The sequence below is a fragment of the Talpa europaea genome, assembly GCF_964194135.1.
Source record: "Talpa europaea genome assembly, chromosome: 9".
Classification (NCBI taxonomy): domain Eukaryota; kingdom Metazoa; phylum Chordata; class Mammalia; order Eulipotyphla; family Talpidae; genus Talpa; species Talpa europaea.
In genome coordinates, this window is record NC_140076.1 from 77462990 (window position 1) to 77483055 (window position 20066).

At 53.6% G+C, this 20066-nt stretch overlaps 3 protein-coding genes across 13 annotated transcripts; all 3 read left to right on the top strand.

Moving 5' to 3' along the window:
* Nucleotides 1–275: 275 nt before the first annotated feature.
* Nucleotides 276–8255, top strand: CLK2 (CDC like kinase 2; the record flags this gene model as incomplete). Of its 4 annotated transcripts, none has more annotated exons than XM_084242819.1 (12): nt 276–445; nt 1435–1663; nt 2354–2441; nt 2793–2859; nt 3036–3152; nt 4232–4398; nt 5150–5244; nt 6103–6232; nt 6336–6418; nt 6573–6652; nt 6841–6931; nt 8070–8255. In XM_084242819.1, the coding sequence occupies 12 exons, from the start codon at nt 276–278 to the stop codon at nt 8253–8255; spliced, it is 1503 nt and encodes a 500-aa protein (XP_084098945.1). The 4 variants fall into 4 exon arrangements, with proteins under 4 accessions (XP_084098945.1, XP_084098946.1, XP_084098947.1 ...); XM_084242820.1 differs by having other exon boundaries at nt 2357–2441; XM_084242821.1 differs by having other exon boundaries at nt 1438–1663.
* Nucleotides 8256–9179: 924 nt separating this feature from the next.
* On the top strand, nt 9180–13291 carry SCAMP3 (secretory carrier membrane protein 3; the record flags this gene model as incomplete). Of its 3 annotated transcripts, XM_084242823.1 has the most annotated exons (9): nt 9180–9338; nt 9667–9744; nt 10424–10552; nt 10630–10750; nt 11152–11284; nt 11738–11893; nt 11999–12100; nt 12779–12896; nt 13145–13291. In XM_084242823.1, the coding sequence occupies exons 1-9, from the start codon at nt 9273–9275 to the stop codon at nt 13289–13291; spliced, it is 1050 nt and encodes a 349-aa protein (XP_084098949.1). In that variant the 5' UTR covers nt 9180–9272. The 3 variants fall into 3 exon arrangements, with proteins under 3 accessions (XP_084098949.1, XP_084098951.1, XP_084098950.1); XM_084242825.1 differs by lacking the exon at nt 11999–12100; XM_084242824.1 differs by lacking the exon at nt 9667–9744.
* A 1438-nt stretch (nt 13292–14729) lies between these two features.
* On the top strand, nt 14730–19697 carry ENTREP3 (endosomal transmembrane epsin interactor 3; the record flags this gene model as incomplete). Of its 6 annotated transcripts, none has more annotated exons than XM_084242936.1 (12): nt 14730–14954; nt 15151–15207; nt 15409–15531; nt 15625–15744; nt 15902–16009; nt 16542–16717; nt 16855–16954; nt 17274–17343; nt 17594–18139; nt 19036–19104; nt 19183–19436; nt 19524–19697. In XM_084242936.1, the coding sequence occupies 12 exons, from the start codon at nt 14730–14732 to the stop codon at nt 19695–19697; spliced, it is 2022 nt and encodes a 673-aa protein (XP_084099062.1). The 6 variants fall into 6 exon arrangements, with proteins under 6 accessions (XP_084099062.1, XP_084099061.1, XP_084099063.1 ...); XM_084242935.1 differs by having other exon boundaries at nt 15409–15519; nt 16828–16954; XM_084242937.1 differs by having other exon boundaries at nt 15409–15519.
* Between the last annotated feature and the right edge of the window lie 369 nt (nt 19698–20066).

Genomic DNA, 20066 nt, shown 5'->3' on the forward strand with positions numbered 1-20066 from the left:
CCCAGACTTGAAGGTATTTGTGGAACCATGTTCGAGTATAGTCGAGTAATGAGCTGAGGGGGTTTCCCAGTTTTCAGCCAGAATTAGTAGGTAAATATATATTCCATCAAGGAGGAAATACAAGCACAGAGGAACACTGAGGAAGTTGTAAGTGGCAAAAAGACGTGGAAATAAAAGAGCAGAAAGCATCTTAGCTCTGGAGTAGCCAATCCTTGGAGGGGACCTAAGAAATCTCAGGACTTCCCCCACTATTTCTGATTTCCCTTCCCTTCCAGATGCCTCATCCCCGAAGGTACCACTCCTCAGAGCGAGGCAGCCGAGGAAGTTACCATGAACAGTATCGGAGCAGAAAGCATAAGAGACGGAGAAGCCGCTCCTGGTCAAGTAGCAGTGACCGGACACGGCGGCGCAGGCGGGAAGACAGCTACCATGTCCGTTCTCGGAGGTGAGGCCTGGGAGGACATCTCAGACTCAAGGTTTCTCACTACTCATGTGTTCAACAAACAATGGCTATGTGCGGAGCAGTTGGGTGAAGATGATGCTTAAGACAGATGCTGGAATAAGTCATTTGTACCATGGTGTCAAGGGTATACGTAGTGGAAGTACGGGGCAAGGGGCTGAGAAAGCATCCAGCAGGTTTGGTTGGAGAGAAACAGAAAGTGTAGTTTGGGGGAAATTTAATTTCTCAGCTTGTCTGAAGGACAGGGCAGAAGTGGCCCAGGCAGAGGGAAAGCAAGTGCTAAAGGCTAGGGGTTAGAGCCAACAAGACAAGATGGAGTTAGTCTGTGTGACAGTGGCATGCATACTCAGTGGAAAGGCTGGATTACGGATTGTATGAAGGAGAGCTGGAAGTTGGGAATGTCTTGAGAAAGAAGTGACTGTTCCATTATGTCACTGGTGGGGAGGGGACTTTCCCAGAGGGAGTAGTTCTCTGTCTTTCCAGGGGTCTTGGTGACATGAAGGTGTGGGGATCCACCTCTGTGCTAGTTACTTCGTTTCCCTCAATCTCTGTGATTTGATGAGTGCCTGAGAGCAATTTTTTTTTAAAAAGATTTATTTTTATTTATGCATACAAGAGCTGGTACAGGCCAGCGGTGGGGGTGGGGCTCTGAGAGGATTCACCAGAGACAGCGTGGGGAACAGAACAGGCAGACTGACTGAAATACACTGCTGAGGGGAGCAGCAGGCGAGTCAGGAGTGGTCTGTTGTGCCATGTGGGTTGCTCCCTGGCAGGCCAGGGGATGGAACTCATGCTGCAGTGGCTGCAGACAGCTTCATAGGCTGCATCTTAACTCCTTGCGCCACCAGGGAGGCCCTAAGAGCAATTTTTATACATTATTCTTTGACATTACTGAGGGAGGACCTTTTCATGTGGCGTGGCAAAGAATGCGACCCCTGACCAGATGCAGCTCATGGGTGTTTGTTGTCCAACAGCAGCTATGATGACCGCTCATCAGACCGGAGGGCATATGACCGGCGATACTGTGGCAGCTACAGGCGCAATGACTACAGCAGGGATCGGGGCGAGGCTTACTATGACGCAGACTACCGGCATTCCTATGAATATCACCGGGAGAACAGTAGTTACCGCAGCCAACGAAGTAGCCGCAGGAAGCACAGACGGCGGAGACGGCGCAGCCGAACGTTCAGCCGCTCCTCTTCGGTGAGTGCCAGCCCAGGCCCTTCCTCTCCCCACCCTTCTTCAGGCTCTCTAGGATCCTGGTAAGTGAGAATTACCCTTATTCTCATCTGAGCATTGGGGCATGAACATTGAGCTGGGCAATGAGTCTGTCTACTCTCTTGGAAGCTTTCCGACTCTGGGAGGGCCTGGAATCTGCTTTGGAGATAAATGGGCACAGCGTTTGTGACCCCCAGTGCCCTCCCTGGCATGCTGGGCTTTAGATTGTGTTGGGAACACTCCTTTGCCCCAGAGGCCTCCACATTCTAGTGGGGGCCTTGCTTGTGAAATGTCTTTCTCTCCCAAGCCCTGGGCTCCATGGCCCCCTCAGCAGGTGGGCTTGGGTGGGGGCAAGGGGAGATCTGTACCCACCTGGAAGGGCATTGTGTAGAGCATGGGATTGTGAGTGACAATGGCAACGACACCACTTCTCTGCTCTGCCCGTACCTTCCCTGTTCCCGTTGTGGGTTTGGGACTTGGGATTATGCGCCGCTCTCTCTTCTCACCCCAATCCGCCTTACTGCATCTGACGTGTTCCCTTCCACTGTCCCCCATCATCGTCTGTCCCCCCTGGCTGGGCGCCTGTGACCGGTGACCCCTCCACCACCCACCCCGCCTCCCTCCGGCCCCCGCTCCGACACCTGGCTTGCTCCGACCCCCCCCGCCCCCCGACAGCAGCACAGCAGCCGGAGAGCCAAGAGTGTAGAGGACGACGCTGAGGGCCACCTCATCTACCACGTCGGGGACTGGCTACAAGAGCGATGTACAAGCCAAATCGTAACAATCCTATAGCCTGTAATGGTCCCATAGCCATCCTAACGTCCCAAGCCAACCTAAGTCACAGTCTCTTTTGCCTTTTCTCCGTGGTGTTGCTTATCTGGGTGGTTTGAGTTGCTGTTGAGAATTGACCTCTGCTGTCCACTCCCAGCTCTCATGGCCCCTGGGTTTAAAGGTGGTGGGAATCATGCAGGGGTTTTTTTCCCCTGTGACCATCTGTGTCTGTTCCCCCTTCCTTCATCTCACCCCAGGTTGCTGTACCCTTTTTCCTTCCAACTCCGCTCATTCCCCACCTTTTCTCCCTCCCTCTCCCCGACCCTGCTCTTTTTCATTTCAGATGAGATTGTAAGCACTTTGGGAGAAGGGACCTTCGGTCGAGTTGTACAGTGTGTTGACCATCGCAGGTAACTGTCAGCCCAGTCTCTACTCCATACATCCTAGGCATAAATAAGTAGGGAAGTGTAGGTGTCTGGGGTTCTTTAGTTGATTAGCCAAAGGCAGGATTTCTTAATCCTCAGCCCCATTCAATCTGAAATGTTCTTAAGAGGACCTAGCAAAAATCTTTCTTGCCAACCTGCAGGGGCGGGACTCGAGTTGCCCTGAAGATCATTAAGAACGTGGAAAAATACAAGGAAGCAGCTCGACTTGAAATCAACGTACTGGAGAAAATCAATGAGAAGGACCCTGACAACAAGAAGTAAGCAAGCAGCGGAGTATATGAGGGGTCTGAGAGGCTCCACCTCTACACAGAAAACCTTCCCGGACCTGGGTTAGGCAGGCACAGGGGTCCTGGACCTTCTCATCCATTCATCTTTTGTTCATCATCTTAGAGTAGTAGCACAATAGGGCAGGAAGGGTGTGTCTTCCTGTGACTTTCTATAATATAGTCCCCTTGTGTCAGGTGGGTAGATTGCTCTACAGTTTGCTCCAGCCTCTTTAAGGATATGCCTTGGAAGTGGCCCAGAGAATTTTTTCATCCAAAAATTGAGTTTTTAATACCTGGAACTATGTTGATTAGGGCACAGACATTTATATGTAATATATGCATTCACACACATCCATAAGTCAAATATAGAATCAGAGCTTTCAGCAGAGACATAAGAGGACAGTAGGTACAAATATGGCCCTGAAGGTGGCCGGTGAGATGTGAATTTCAGGAGTGGGAATCAGGTTGGGATTTAGGAGTGTGACTTTTTTTTTTTTTTAGATTGATTTATTTATGCATACAAGAACCGGGGTACAGGCCAGATGTGCAGGGGCGGGTGAGAGGATCCAGTAGAGACAGCGGAGAACAGAACAGGCAGGCGCTGAAATACACTGCTGAGGGGAGCAGCAGGCGAGACAGGAGAGGTCTGCCACGCCATGTGGGTATCTCCCCGGCTGGCCGGAATCGAACCCACGCTGCAGTGACTGTGGACAGCTTCATAGCGCTGCGCTCAACCACCTGCGCCACCAGGGAGGCCCAGGGGTGTGACATTTTGACAACTCAGGGTCCACACTAGAACCCGGCACTGAACAGCTTGTCAGCAAATAGGTGTTTTTTTTTTTTGTTTTTTTTTTTGAACTATTTAAAATGTTGCAGGAAAATGGTTTGAAGTTTGGCAGGTATGCCTCTCTTGGGTCTGCCTTAGCTGAACTGAATTTTGTTGGTAATACTAGCTGGTGTATTTCTACACAAGTATGTAAATTCAACAGCTTTGTAGTCCTCCCTTGTTGGAGGGGTGGTGGGCAGATGGGAGCTCATTGGACACCCCCTTCCCCCATCTCTCTTCCCAGCCTCTGTGTCCAGATGTTTGACTGGTTTGACTACCATGGCCACATGTGTATCTCCTTTGAGCTTCTGGGCCTTAGCACCTTCGATTTCCTCAAAGACAACAACTACCTGCCCTACCCCATCCACCAAGTGCGCCACATGGCCTTCCAGCTGTGCCAGGCCGTCAAGTGTGAGTGGGGCGGGCCGAGGTGGACTCTGGGGCAGCCCCTTCCTCCATTGGACCTCTTCTGTCTCAGTTGTGCACTGATGCAGGCCCTAAGCAGACACCTCAGCTACCTGCTTCTTTTTATTTACTGTCATGTTGACATCTACTTTACTGACTTTACACCTTGAATGATGGCTGCACCATCACTGATTGCTTTTCACTCCAGTCCAACCTAGCAGAAGCTGGAAGAGAAAGCCTTTGAAATCGAAGCACTAAATTACCTTTTTTTCCTTCATTCCCCTTTCTTGGGGAAGTGTAAGTCAGGCAGCAAGCTCAAAGAGGCAGATTCCTCAAGCTAGAGGGTTACTTTGGGCTGAGATGAGATGTTCTCTTCTCCCAGCAAGCAGGTAGGAGCAGGGAATAGTCTGCAGCCAAGTTGCCAGGTGGGGAGTCTGGACTAGTACGCAGTTCCTCGAGTCTTCAGTTTCATAGTTCACAGAATGTACACATGTCAGAATCAGTACAGATATTTATATTTATATCCCTAGTAATCCATCTTTTACATCAGTTGAAAATTACATACGTGGCTTACTTTAATTGAGTGTAGGACTTCTTAGACTAGGCATTTCATTTGGTTGTAGAGCAGAAAGCAGCCTAGTGATTGTGGACCAGCCTCCTCACCAGCTTTGAGCTAGGGGACCAAGCCTGGGGATCAGCTGGTGTCAGTTAGCTCTGGCCGCCTGGACCAAGCCTAATCTGGCCTTATTCCCTGCAGTCCTCCATGACAACAAGCTGACACATACGGACCTCAAGCCTGAAAACATTCTGTTTGTAAATTCAGACTACGAACTGACCTACAACCTAGAGAAGGTAAGGTGGACAGGGTCTACCTTTGGCTAGTAGAACAGGCAGCTTTTTTGTCCCACATTTTCTTTGGTTGGGCTCCAACTAAGTAAAAGTGGCATACCAGAATAGATAGATGGGGAGACATAAGAAGACTTAAGTTGGAAGAGGACATGAAAAATGATCCCACATAACTTTAAAATAGTTAGGCTTTTAAGATTCTTGTTTTCAACTTCCTTCTCTTTTTTTCAGATCTCTTTCTGTAAGGGTAGCCAAGCTCCCTTGACTAACAAGAGAACAGAGATCTCAGCACTAAGGAAGCTGTCCCATCCCTTGACTACCTGTTAGATATTTGGGGGAGGGGGGCGGTTAAAACTGTATACCAGTCACTTGAGGATAGTCTTTAAATAAAGTGCTTTGTAGCAAGTGAGAGGGAAGGGAAGGCTGTAAAGCAGGATGATTCTCCAGCAAGTAAGCACAGGCAGGAGGTCAGAGTTGCTTTTTTAGAGCCTCAAAAGCTTTTTATTTTATTTTTATTTTTTTTTAAGATTGATTTATTTATGCATACAAGAGCTGGGGTACAGGCCAGAGATGCTGGGGGTGAGAGGATCCATCAGAGACAGAGTGGGGATCAGATCAGGCAGACTAACTGAAATACACTGCTGAGGGGAGCAGCGGGTGAGACAGGAGAGGTCTGCCTCGCCATGTTGGTTTTTCCCTGGCCGGACAGGGATCAAACTCATGCTGCAGAGGCTGTGGATTGCTTCACAGTGCAGTGCTTAACCTTTTGCGCCACCAGGGAGGCCCTCAGAAGCTTTTTAGATGGTTGTGGGGGCATCTCCATCTGAGAAGCAGAGATTCATTCTCCTCCGGCTTTGCTCCTAGAAGCGAGATGAGCGCAGTGTGAAGAGCACAGCTGTGCGTGTGGTAGACTTCGGCAGCGCCACCTTTGACCACGAGCACCATAGCACCATTGTGTCCACACGCCATTACCGAGCTCCAGAGGTCATCCTCGGTAAGGGGAGAGAACAGGGTTTTCCAAGAACGTAACTGGATGTGGTGATGAGAGTGGCATCCCCTAAGCTTCATACTACCTTTCCCTTCCCATCCCTACCCAGAGTTGGGCTGGTCACAGCCTTGTGATGTGTGGAGCATAGGCTGCATCATCTTCGAGTACTATGTTGGCTTCACCCTCTTCCAAGTAAGTGGTGGGTTCTTATGTGGCCACCTGGCTTCCCCCCCGATTGTTTCATCTGCTGAGGACCTGCCTGCTCATTCCTCCACATTGCTTACTTTACTCATGTCCTCAGCAGCTCCTTCCCAGTTCCATACTCAGTACTGTCTTTATTTCCCAGACCCATGACAACAGAGAGCATCTAGCCATGATGGAAAGGATCCTGGGTCCTATCCCTTCCCGGATGATCCGAAAGACAAGGTGAACCTTACGTGGGAGGGCTTAACCCTTTTCCTTTTCTTTCCACAAAACTGGTCTATTTCATGTCATTTTCTTTTTTCTTTGACACCTCCCTTCCCCTCCCCCAGCTACTCTCAGATGGGGGAATAAGAGAATTATCCCACAACAAGAGGAACCTCTTGATTCCTCAACCTCCCCTTCCCCTCTAGGAAACAGAAATATTTTTACCGGGGTCACTTGGATTGGGATGAGAACACATCTGCTGGGCGCTACGTTCGAGAAAACTGCAAACCACTGCGGGTGAGCCCGACTGGGAATAAATAGTGCCCATCATCCAGAGGTCACTTCCTTCTTGAGGTGGTTTCCCCTGGAATGTACTTCATAAGAATAGGGTTAGGAATGAAAGGGAATGTAAACTGTAAAGAAGAAATCTTTGGTCAATAGAAGACAGATAAGAAGGAGTGGTTTTGTGGAGAGAAGGTTAGACAGCCATGTCTTTTTTTTTTTAATTACTTTATTTTTAAGATTTTATTTATTTATACAAGAACTGGGGGTACGGGTCAGAGGTGTGGGAGGGTGAGAGAATTCACCAGAGAGAGTGGGGTACAGAACAGGCAGATGGACTGAAGACACTGCTGAGGGGAGCAGCAGGTGAGGTAGGAGAGGTCTGCCACACCATGTGGGAATCTCCCTGGCCTGCTGGGAATTGAACCCATGCTGCAGAGGCTGCAGAGAGCTTCACAGCACTGCGCTCAACCTGCTGCGCCACCAGGGAGGCCCTAGACAGCCATGTCTTTCTTTTTTTTTTTTTTAAAGATTTATTTATTTTATTTATACAAGCACTGGGTACAGTCAGAAGCGCGGGAGGGTGAGAGAATTCACCAGAGCCAGAGGGGAGAGCAGAGCAGGCAGACTGTCGAAGTACACTGCTGAGGGGAGCAGCAGGCGGCAGGAGAGGTCTGCATGCCATGTGGGACCCTCACCCGGCGGCCGGGTATCGAACCTGTGCTGCCGAGGCTGCGGGCAGCCTCGCAGCCCAGCACTCAACCACTGCGCCACCGGGGAGGCCCAGCCATGTCTTTCTTGAGCCAACTAGAGATCAAAGTAATGTCCTGGATACTTTAGGTCAGACAGAAAAGAATAAACTACTTTGAAGAGCTTACATTTTAATGAACTAAAGAAGATTCATGAAGTTGACAAGGATATACAAGTAGAAAGACCTTGCGAAGAGTATAAAGGAGTAATTGTGCTAGCGGGAAGATAGATTGAGCTGTAATGTCAGAAGCGTTCATGGTTGGCTAGTGGTGAGGTAGCACTCATAATGGCTGCAAGCAGGGCCTTTGTTCTCCAAGATGAAAGCCAGGGCCCTGAAGGAGGAGGTGGGGTTTGTCAGGCATCTGCCTCACCTTTTTTCCCCCCCCCCGCCCTCCACCACCAGCGGTATCTGACCTCAGAGGCAGAGGACCACCACCAGCTCTTCGATCTGATTGAAAGCATGCTAGAGTATGAACCTGCTAAGCGGCTGACCTTGGGTGAAGCCCTTCAGCATCCTTTCTTCGCCCGCCTTCGGGCTGAGCCACCTAACGCCAAGTTGTGGGACTCCAGTCGGGATATCAGTCGGTGACGATCAGGCCCTGGACCCCCCTGCATCTCTTACAGCTGGGAGGGTCCAGTCCAGGACACTGGTGCTTTTTTATACAAGAGACAGAGCTGGAGCCCACTTCTGGCTCCCTATATACCTGTGAATATGTGAAATAGTGTAAATATGGAAGAACTTGTACCTATCACTTCAGCCCCTGCCTGTACAGAATGCTACGCCATCCACACTCTTCTCACCCTCACCTGCCCCTTTACCTGAAGCTGATGGGGGCAGAATGAGGTAACCAGGTGGCATCTATCCCCATGTTTTATAAGGAATTTTGTACAGTCTTTGTGAAATAAAATGACGTGCTTCATCTGATTTCCCCCCATCCCCCATCCTTGGAATTTGAGGTTTGGGGATGCTGGGGTGGAGGGATGAGAAAGAAAGTTGGCAATTTCTGAGTTTGGGTAGGAAGGCGAGCGTCCCATCTTCCCCTCCAGAATTGACCAGAGCCAGGCCACCACTTTTATCTGCCCAGTTTGACTTAGCTGGGTAGGTTGGGGTAGGAGAAAGCTATAAAGTAAGCACTTCACAAATGGAATGATATGGGTTGGGAAAGCTGGGCCCCAGGATAGAACAAGGATCCCAGATGAAAAACCACCTGCTCAGCTAAGCTAGTAGGAGGCCACCTTCACCAGATAAAAGACTCCCATGGTACATCTTCGAGACCTGGGCGGATGGGGCGTCTGGCGCTAGGCGTCCTGGGCCTTGTAGTTCCTCGGCGGAGGGAAGTCACGTGACGGCGAGGCGGTAGTTGCCTGCGGGGAGTGGGTGAGCGGCGTCACGTGGGGGTATTTCCGTCTTTGCTTTTAGCCAAGACGCAGGCGCAACCCGTAGCTGCTGCGGGAATCTTTATGAGCCTTCCGGTGGGTACAACCAATCCGTGTACAGAGAAGCGGGGCGGACCGAGAAGAGCGGAGGGAGTTCTGAGAGCCTCTGCCGCCACTGCCGCGGCAGGGGCGTGGAGGCCACGGGGCGACCCAGTCCGCAGTTGCAAACATGGCTCAGAGCAGAGACAGCGGAAACCCCTTCGCCGAGGCCGGGGAACTTGATAATCCCTTTCAGGTGACTTGCGTCGGCCTCCTCTGGGTAGCTGGGTTGACTTCTGTCGGTTCTGGAGGGTCGGGCTAACTTATATGGGAATACGTAACATTTGATCCAGGTAAGGGCCGCCACGTGGGCGTGACTGTGATTACAGCCCTCTGAGCACCCTCGGGGGCGGGCCCTGCCCCTGTAAAGAACTTGTACCAGCAGTATAGGGTGAAGGATTTGGGCAAGTGGTGGGACAACAGCGTGCCCCCCACGGTGCATTCCTTGGAGGTAATAGGAGAACCCGATGAGAATACCTCCCAGAGGCATCAAGTGCCAGCTGAGCCCCACTCTTTACCCGCAGGACCCAGCAGTGATCCAGCACCGACCCAGCCCGCAGTATGCCACACTTGACGTCTACAACCCTTTTGAGGCCCGAGAGGTGAGCTGTAGTGTACAGGAGACTTGGAAGGGAAAGGAGTGCTCATAAGCCAGCACTGACCTGTCACTTACTAACCTTGAGTTCTTAAGCAGGAAATCCTCATTTTCCTTACTTATGAAGCAGGGGACTTTGCTACAGGCAAGGAAAGAACCGACACTGTGCTCTTAGCTCCCTGGAAGAAGCCAGTCTGCCCTGGCGTGCCTATTCCTTCCAGAGGCACTAGGGCCAACGAACCATCCAGTTTGAGCTCTGAATGTGGGCCTGGGAGCTCCTGGAGTCAAGACTCCACGTGGGAACACTTATTTGAAAAAAGTGAATGGGGGTGGGTCAAGTTGGGGAGAAAACAAACTATGCTTAGGTGTGCAATTAGAAGGCAGGGAATGAGAGCTGGATCTGTAGGCCCTGCTGAAAGAAAAAATGGTAAGAGTTTTACAAAAGGCATAGATACTGTAGATGAGTGCTCTGAGTCCTGGCCGAGGAGTTTGATGTGTGGGGTGATGAGGACTGCTGCATGTCATCATAGATTTTTCTGACATCAGTTCAACCCCAAAACTAGCTTTATAACTGGGAGAGGGGCTGCTGCCTTAGATAATGAGTTGTCTGTGTCTGAAAGTATTCAAGGAGATTCCTGTGTTTTGAGATACTAGATGTACCTTAAGATCTTTTCCAAACCAAACAGCCACCACCAGCCTATGAGACTCCTGCTCCTGCCCCTGCCCCGTTGCCTCCACCCTCGGCTCCCCCCCTGCAGTCCTCCAGAAAGCTCAGCCCCACAGAACCTAAGAACTATGGCTCCTACAGCACCCAGGTAAAGAGAATGAGGTTGGAAAGAGGGGCTAGCCCTGGGGCTGGAGACTCACCTCTCCCTCTGCTCATATTGGGCAGGCTTCAGCTGCAGCAGCCACAGCTGAATTGCTAAAGAAGCAGGAGGAACTCAACCGTAAAGCAGAGGAGTTGGACCGGAGGGAACGGGAGCTGCAGCATGCTGCCCTGGGGGGCACAGCTAGTAAGTTGATCCTGGGTCAGGCAGGGAAGTTTATTTGACAGTTTGGAAAGAGCGAAAAGAATCTAGGAGCGTGGGATCTGGACCCTTTACTAACTATGAGCTTGTAAGCAAGAACATCTCAGTTGCCTTACTTATAAAGCAACAATGATGTTTGTACTTGTTTAACAGGGTTGTAGTGAGTGTTGAACAAGGTCATTTATACACATACTTGGCACAGTTCTTAGAAGTTGTAAATAGTAATAATACACATTCACTATTGACATTATTTCTGCCATTCTCACTCCCTTAGACCTTGAGTTGGAGACAGAAGAGAGCCTTGGAGATGGAAGGGAGAGGGAGTGACTCCTTTGTTGGTCTTCACCTGACTTCTGGGGTCCTCTTGCTCTTTTTGTGCCTTACAGCTCGACAGAACAATTGGCCCCCTCTGCCTTCTTTTTGCCCAGTTCAGCCCTGCTTTTTCCAGGACATCTCCATGGAGATCCCCCAAGAATTTCAGAAGACAGTATCTACCATGTACTACCTCTGGATGTGTGAGTAGTGAGGAGCCTTTTTGGAAGAGCACAGGTAGCAGCTTGAACCTCCCTTTTGCCCCGGAGCCCACTCATCTCCAACTAAACACTTGACTCCCAGTGTTCAAGTTTAAGGCTAATTTCTGCAGGAATCTTCTTGGGTTACTCCCTTTATGACATCTAGGACTGACTGTCCGGCCTTTTAGTAAATATATACAGTTTTCCTCTTTCTCTTTCCCATGGCACTGGGCAAAAATGTGTTCTGAATCCTTTATGTGCGTTTGCAGAAGGGATCATGTGTGATTGAGATTGGTTTGTTCTGTCACCCTGTGGAGTTGAGGATTCTGGGACGACTGAAGCAGTCTTCCTTTTTTTACTCTGCCTTGTTTGGTGAGGGTGTGGGCTGGATGTCTGTGGGAAGAAGCTTCCACTGCAGACCACAGCCCCCCGTCATCCTGTTCCTCTGTCTCTTAGGCAGCACTCTGGTTCTTCTCCTGAACTTCCTGGCCTGCCTGGCCAGCTTCTGTGTGGATCCCAACAATGGCGCAGGCTTTGGGCTCTCTATCCTCTGGGCCCTCATTTTTACTCCCTGTTCCTTCGTCTGCTGGTACCGCCCCATGTATAAGGCTTTCCGGTAAGTGGAGCTGTTGGTGAGGGCCGGGGAGGGGCTTTAGGTGGGGTTCACATGGGCCTCTCCAGCTCTCATTCTTTTCTCTCCCTCCCCATTTATTTCTTGCAGGAGCGACAGTTCTTTCAATTTCTTTGTTTTCTTCTTCATTTTCTTCGCCCAGGATGTGCTTTATGTCCTCCAGGCCATTGGCATCCCAGGTTGGGGATTCAGGTCTGTGTGTCTGCCACCCACCCTCACACTTTCCTCCCACTTCTCTAGTCAAGTCAGCGCTGGGTACTGCAGTGAGCGTTCAGAAAAAGGAAGTGTGGTTTTTATCTTTGGGTGGTGCTAATTTAAGGGGAAAGACAGGACATACTTCAGGACAATAGAATGCACCCAGATAGAACTCTAGACAGGGGGCCTCCCTGGTGGCACAAGGGATTAAGCATCAGCACTACGAAGCTATCCGCAGCCACTGCCGTATGAGTTCAATCCCCAGCCAGGGAGCTGACCCACATTGCGCGGCAGACCTCTCCTGACTCGCCCACTGCTCCCCTCAGCAGCATATTTCAGTCAGTCCACCTGTTCTGCTCCCCACTCTGTCTCTGGTGAATCCTCTCACCTTCTACACCTCTGGCCTGTACCCCAGCTCTGGTATGCATAAATAAATAAATCTTTAAAAAAAAAAAAAAAGAACTCTAGACAGGAACAGATTGAGGGAAAGAAGCCTGTATGAAGAGAGTGGATGTAGTTTGGGATTGTCATCTGTAGAAGGCTGATGGAGGTGCAACCCATGATGGGAGGTTGAGAATAGGACGTGTTTGCAACATAACCAGAGGAGAGCTGGCAGGAAGAGCCCCATCCGTGAGCAGCCCCTCTTCACTACTACATGCATTTCCCTCCTTGCAGTGGCTGGATCTCTGCTTTGGTGGTGCTGAAAGCAAACACGGCCGTAGCTGTGCTCATGCTGCTGGTTGCCCTGTTCTTCACTGGCATCGCTGTGCTGGGAATTGTGATGCTAAAGCGGGTGAGGGGCTCTATTGAAGGTGGGGCCAGTAGAGTGAGATCATGTGCCCCAGGGGCCTGGGTGGAACACTCTGAAGGAACTGGGGAGGGTAGGAAAATGGGCAGGCTTCTGTCTAATGGACCTAGGGCTGTATGTGTGTATGTTGGGAGTGAGCCAGTAGAACAGTAGGCTGGTGAGTTGTAATGGTGTTGGGTTGGAGTGGGTTATAGTGCTGGATGTGCCTTAATGTCCCCTTGCTCTGCTTGCAGATCCACTCCTTGTACCGCCGCACAGGAGCCAGCTTTCAGAAGGCCCAGCAAGAATTTGCTGCTGGTGTTTTTTCTAACCCTGCGGTGCGAACCGCTGCTGCCAATGCAGCTGCTGGGGCTGCTGAAAATGCCTTCCGGGCCCCCTGATCTCCACCTGGGATGCCCTGCCCTGCCACTTGAGGGAGATGACTTCGCCCCCATCCCCTGAAGTCTCTGGGACTGAGAGATCACTACTTGATATCTCCTCAATAGTGCTCCCAATCCCACGGCCATGACTGCTGATCCTGACTTAGGGGTGCTGGAAGCCCACTGTGACTCAGTCACTGCCTTCTCCTCACGTCCCAATCAGGCCACACTGCTGCCACCTCTTACACACCCAGCCCAACTTACCCTCTGCTGTGCCAAGGCTATTGCTTCGGTTATTTAAATAAAAAGAAAGTGGAACTGGAACTCAAATCGCTGTTTCTGGATTTTTTTTATTGGGAATTAGGCTTTGTGAAAGGGAAAGTAGAATGAGGAGGGCACAGGAGTGAAAGCCAAATGTGAACTCTCCTGGAAAGGTCAGACCTGGCTTTAGTGTAAACTGAGCACTGTTAGGGTGGGGCAGCAGTCAGAGGTTGGCGGCTGAGGGAGGGAAGTCCCTGGTTGGGCGTGGAAACCCGAGCAATCCAGGACCTCTGCTCCCCACTCCTCTCCATTAAGGACTGAAAAGCTGCTCCCTTTGCTGAGAATGCAGCGGACCCAGGAAGCTGAGAGGCTGGGTGCGGCTCCAGTGGACGCGGAATGCGTGGTTAGCAGATCGGGCCTGGTCCTGGGAGATGCAGCAGCTGGGGAGTGACTGGCCGCTGGTGCCTGCTCGCCTGCCCTGGCCGCCGCCACCTGCCCTCCCCCACCAGCCCCACTGGGTCTCTGGCCTGGACTACAGCTCCCGGAGTGCACCGCGCTGGGCCTCACCGCCACGCCCCTCCTCCCGCCCCAGCCCATTCCCATCCCCCGCCTCCAGTCCCGGACCTGCTGCAGCCTGAGCTGGGGGAGCGGAGCTTGGTGGGGAGGGGAGCGGGGCAGGCGACCCAGGAGACAGCGGCGCCGAGGCCTCTCCCCTCCAGGCGGCCTCGGATCCCACTGGACACTCTGCGGGCACACCGACCGCGCCTCTCGAGTCACCCCACGCCGACCCCTCCCCTTCTCTAGACTGCTTTCCCATCCTTCTCGCCTTACCTTCCCCACCTTCCGCCGGGCTCCCGGCCGCCGCCCTCTCCTCCTTCCCGGACCAGCCCTTTTTCGCGCCCCTTTTCCGAAGGAGATGCGATGAGCTGGTGCCCCTGCGTCCTCATCGCCGCCCCGGGCACGGTGCCCGTCCAGTGCCTGTGGTGGGGAGGGAGCACTCCGCGGCCCCTCCGTGACGCCCCTCCCTTGGGCCACCCCTCAGCTGGCGTCCCAGGGCCATGCCCCAGGGGACCCAGCCAGGGGGTGGGCTCTAGAGAGAGCGGGGTGGAGAGAAGGAAGGACCGGGCCTTGGGCGCCTTTGAGATGCTCCCAAGCGCCAGAGGGGGCCGAGCCAGGCTCAGGCAACCGGGCGGCAGGCATGATGCCCTCGCCTAGTGATTCAAGCCGCTCGCTGACCAGCCGGCCCAGCACCCGGGGCCTTACCCACCTCCGCCTCCACCGATCCTGGCTGCAGGCCTTGCTCACACTGGGGCTGGCCCAGGTGCTCCTGGGCATCCTGGTAGTCACCTTCAGCATGGTGGCCTCCTCCGTCACCACCACCGAGACCATCAAGAGGTCCTGCCCATCTTGGGCTGGATTCTCGGTGAGTTGGGTGCACAGTCCTTGGGTGGGGGAGGCTCCTTGGCCCCACCCCTCCACATCAGCTGTAAGTCCAATTCCTGGCCTCTCCTTCCTCTCCTGGGCTTCTCCCTCCTTACAGGGTTGGGTGCACCCTGTGGTGAAGGGCTCACTCAGGTGCCTCCCCTGCTAGGCTGAGCCTGTGCTCACTCTGTCCCCAGCTGGCGTTCTCCGGGGTGGTTGGCATTGTGTCCTGGAAGCGGCCATTCACTCTAGTGGTAGGTGCCAGGGTCTAGTGCCCACTGGGAGGCAGGTGCTCAGCACCTGAGGGGATGCCCATTTACGCCCTGGAGAAGGGAAGTGGCTCTCTGGTTATTGCCAGCCAGGCACGAAGTGTCTGTGAAGAAGGGTGGCTCCATCCATGGTATAGGGGTACTTCTAAGGGTCCCAGCCCTGAGTCTGCACCCTGTTTCCCCCAGATTTCCTTCTTCTCCTTGCTTTCGGTGCTCTGTGTCATGCTCAGCATGGCTGGCTCTGTTCTCTCCTGTAAGAATGCCCAGCTGGCCCGCGACTTTCGAGACTGCTCCATGGTGAGATTCAAGGAGGGAGAGCCGGAAAAAGCTGGTCTGGGGAGGTGTGCGGGACACCTGGGTTTGTCTTGACTTCGGGCTACCTCACCCTCCCCTCCTGCCCAGGAAGGAAAGGTCTGTGTGTGCTGTCCCTCTGGTCCCCTACACAGACCCTGTCCAGAGTCAGGGCAGGAACTGAAAGTTTCCCCTAACTCCACCTGTGATGAAGCCCGCGGAGCCCTCAAGGTGAGCAGGCATCCCGTTCCCACCATTGCATCCTTCTACATCATCCTCCTGGTTCTCTCCCTTGCCTCCCCTTCTGGGGTCCTCACAGGCTCTGTAGGTGAGGAATTTACTCCTCTTCAGCATATGCTCACACCCTCCTCCTTCTTTCCTTCCCCAGAACCTGCTGTTCAGCGTCTGTGGGCTCACCATTTGTGCCGCCATTGTCTGCACCCTCTCTGCTATTGTCTGCTGCATCCAAATCTTCTCCCTGGATCTGGTACACACGGTGAGTGGGGAGCTGGTGTCAAGACCGAGCATATGTGATGGGAGAAGGGTGTATGTGCTAGAACTTGGGACAGTGGCTACTGGCCAGGGGGTGCTGTGGGTCATCTATTAGCCATGTCTACTACAGGGATAGGTTAGAGGGACAAGGGAGGGCAGTGACAGGGAGCAGGTGAATGCCAGTCTGGGGCCTGGATAGGGAACGTTAGAGAATGGGACTAGAAGCTGGGTGGAGTCGAGACACAGTTCCTGTTGGGATAAAGGCTTGATGCATTGGGACAGAGAGCAGGCGTGATTCTGGGTACAGATTCTGGGCACAGGCAAGGGGCCTTAAAGAGGAATTTCTGTATGGTCAAGGCCAGAGCTGGAAGTTCTGGTTAGGTGCAAGGGCGGAGGAGGATCCAATTCTGACTGAGGGCCTCGCCAGAACTGAGCTGCTTGGAGGGGCTGGGGCCGGAACAGTGTAGATGAAAGAGGAGCTTGGGAGCCCAGTTCTATTCCCAGAAACCAGGCATGCTGACCTGCTTGCTCTCCAGCAGCTGGCCCCTGAGCGCTCAGTCTCAGGCCCCCTGGGACCTCTGGGTTGCACATCCTCGCCCCCAGCCCCTCTCCTACATACGATGCTGGACCTGGAGGAATTTGTACCGCCTGTGCCCCCACCACCCTATTATCCCCCAGAGTACACCTGCAGCTCAGAGACAGATGCACAGAGGTGAGGCCTGCTGAAGTCCTCTTGGGGCAAGAAGCAAGGGTATTGGGGCTGTGGCCTGTATTGGTGTGGTTGGGAGGGGGGATCTTTGAGGAGGAAGAGTTCTTTTCCAGGCTTGACCCTCTCCCTCATCCTGCCAGCATCACCTACAATGGCTCCATGGACAGCCCAGTGCCCTTGTACCCAACTGACTGCCCCCCTTCTTATGAGGCCGTCATGGGGCTTCGAGGAGACAGCCAGGTGAGTGCCAGACTTGGTGCGGGCTGAGAAGCCAGGGGTAGAACTAAAAAGCTGAGTGAGCTGTCACTGGATAAAGATTAATAGTAGCTCCTGCAATCTTTATAGTACTGGCACACCCACTAGCATCTTTGATCTTCCCTAGAGCCTGGTGAGGGGGGTGGAGTAGGAACTATCATTTCTATTTTACAGATGTGAAAACTGAGGCCCACATAAGTGGCTTGTGCAATGACAAAGCTGGAATCTAGGTCTCCAGAGCTCTGTCCAGCACATGGGGGTGACCATGTCAGTGTATAGTGCTTGACCCGTGTCTCTTCTTCAGGCCACTCTGTTTGATCCTCAGCTGCACGAGGGCTCCTGTATCTGCGACCGGGTAGCGTCCATTGTAGATGGTGAGCAAAAAGTGGGTAGGGCTGCCTGGGATAGGAGAGCAGAGTGCAGACTGCGGGCAAAGAAGGGGAGATGAGTCTAAGGTGGTGGCTTAGGAACTAGCACGGGCTAGTTCCTTCTTGGAGCCCTGGACTTATTTGTCTCGGAGATGAAGTGGGAGGCAGAGTGGTCTGGAGAGGCTGAGGCTGAGAAAGGAGGACCAATCTGGACCAGACCAGGCCAGTGCTACCCAGCGCCCCCTGCTGCCCACAGTGTCAATGGACAGCGGGTCTCTGGTGCTGTCAGCCATCGGTGACCTCCCTGGGGGTTCTAGCCCGTCAGAGGACTCCTGCCTGCTGGAGCTGCAGGGCTCAGTGCGCTCGGTGGACTACGTGCTCTTCCGCTCTATTCAGCGCAGCCGCGCTGGCTACTGCCTCAGCCTGGACTGCGGCCTGCGGGGCCCTTTTGAGGACAGTCCCCTGCCACGGCGGCCCCCACGGGCTGCACGCTCCTATTCCTGCTCTGCCCCCGAGGCCCCACCCCAACTGGGTGCCCCCACAGCTGCCCGTAGCTGCCACCGCCTGGAAGGCTGGCCTCCCTGGGCGGGACCCTGCTTCCCCGAGCTGAGGCGGCGGGTCCCCCGGGGAGGCAGCAGGCCAGCGCCAGCCCCTCCCACCAGAGCGCCCCCTCGCCGCTTCAGCGATAGCTCAGGTTCCCTCACCCCACCGGGGCACCGGCCTCCTCATCCGGCTCCCCCATCTCCGCTGCTGCTGCCACGGTCCCACAGTGACCCGGGCATCACCATCTCCAGTGACACTGGTGAGTACCCCAGGGTTCAAGAGAGGGCAGGCCCTGGAAGTTAGAGCCCTAATGATGCCCCGTGAGATTTGGGACATCGAGGTGGAAAAAGGCGAGTTCACTCCAGCAGCCCTCAGACTGCTCCCCTGCTAGAAATGCCACATCATTACCTTGGTGACTAAAAAAGGAGGACTTATTTTTTGAAACCCAGTCCCACAGCTCCTAGCTTGGGCAGTTTCCTGTCCTCTCCAAGCCTCAGTTTCTCCCTAGTAAAACAGGTGTTCTAAGAGTACACAATCACAGGCCTCCCCGGTGGCGCAGAGGTTGAACGCTGGGTTGCGAAGCTGCCCGCAGCCTCTGCAGTGCCGGTTCTATCCCCGGCTGCTCCTCGGCCACCGGAGGAGGGTCCCGCATGGCACGCAGACCTCTCCTGCCGCCCGCTGCTCCCCTCAGCAGTGTACTTCGGTCCTTCTGTCTGCTCTGCTCCCCACTCTAGCTCTGGTGAATTCTCTCACCCTCCCGCGCTTCTGAATGCACCCAGTGCTTGTATAAATTTAAAAAAAAAAAAAAAACTTTAAAAAAAAAAAAAAAGAGTACGCAATCACGAGCACTATTGAGTTGTTGAGAAATGAGATAATGCACGTTAGGTGCTTAGCGCCAGCCTAGAAAATGCTTGTTATCAGCCATCAAGGAGCAGATGGTGAGGAGGATGCAGGAGTGAACCATGCTACCTTAGCCCCTGCCTTAGTGGTTTGCACCATCTAGGTGCTGGCAGATGTGAGCAGAGATGATGCCCCCTTGGTTGGGGATGGAGGGTGGGAGTTATGGAAGCTCCTCTGGGCCTGAGTTCTCACCTGAGGGTAGGCAGCTGTGTCCATGGGAGTTCCTGCTCAGTCCCTGTCTCTCTCTCTCCCCAGCTGACTTCAGGGACCTTTATACCAAAGTGCTTGAGGAAGAAGCTGCTTCTGTTTCCTCTGCAGATACAGGTCAGGCTCGTGCTTGATGCCCGGGGGGTGAGGATTGCTTCCTGGCCCTCTCTGCACCACCCATTCCTCTCTTTCCAGGGCTCTGTTCTGAAGCCTGCCTCTTCCGTCTAGCCCGCTGCCCTTCCCCCAAGTTGCTGCGTGCCCGCTCAGCCGAGAAACGTCGCCCTGTGCCCACCTTCCAGAAGGTCCCCCTGCCCTCGGGCCCTGCACCTGCCCACTCCTTGGGAGACCTGAAGAACAGCTGGCCAGGCCGGGGTTTGGTCACTCGTTTCCTCCAGATGTCCAGGAAGTCCCCAGACCCCAGTGGGAATGGAGCCCATGGACATAAGCAGGTAGGAGTAGGAGTCAGGAAAGATACCTGGGCAAGATGGAGCCTCAGGTTGCACCACACTGATGTCATTTCCTGTGTCCCCCTCTAGGTGCCCCTGAGTCTGTGGGGCCGGCCCGGCCGGGAGAGTCTTCATCTTCGCAGCTGTGGTGATCTGAGTTCCGGCTCCTCCCTGCGGCGCCTCCTCTCAAGCCGAAGGCTGGAGCGGGGAACCCGTCCCCACAGCCTCAGCCTCAATGGGGGCAGCCGGGAGACTGGGCTCTGACCTAGGCTTCCTGCCACACCAGACAGATTCAGGTGAATGCTGAGGCCATAGGCCACAGCTGGTTGGGACCAGCAGTCCCTGTGCCCTCTTGCACTGGCTAACACAAAAGGCACCCGCTGAACAACCTCAGATGTTTCCCTTTCCCTCCTACCTCTGGGGATTCCTGCTGCTTGCCTCTGTCCCTCTGGCCTAGGAGAGTCGCTGTGCTGTGCTGCATGGGTGTTCAGGTCGGGAGACACCTCTGCTTACAGATATGCAGGAGGAAAACAGGTAGAGCTCTGTCCCCCCAGCAGGAGAGCAACCCTCTGGTCAGCCAGGCGCACTATGGCCAGGGCAAAGTCCTGTCCTGGTGTTTCAGCATAGGGGGCT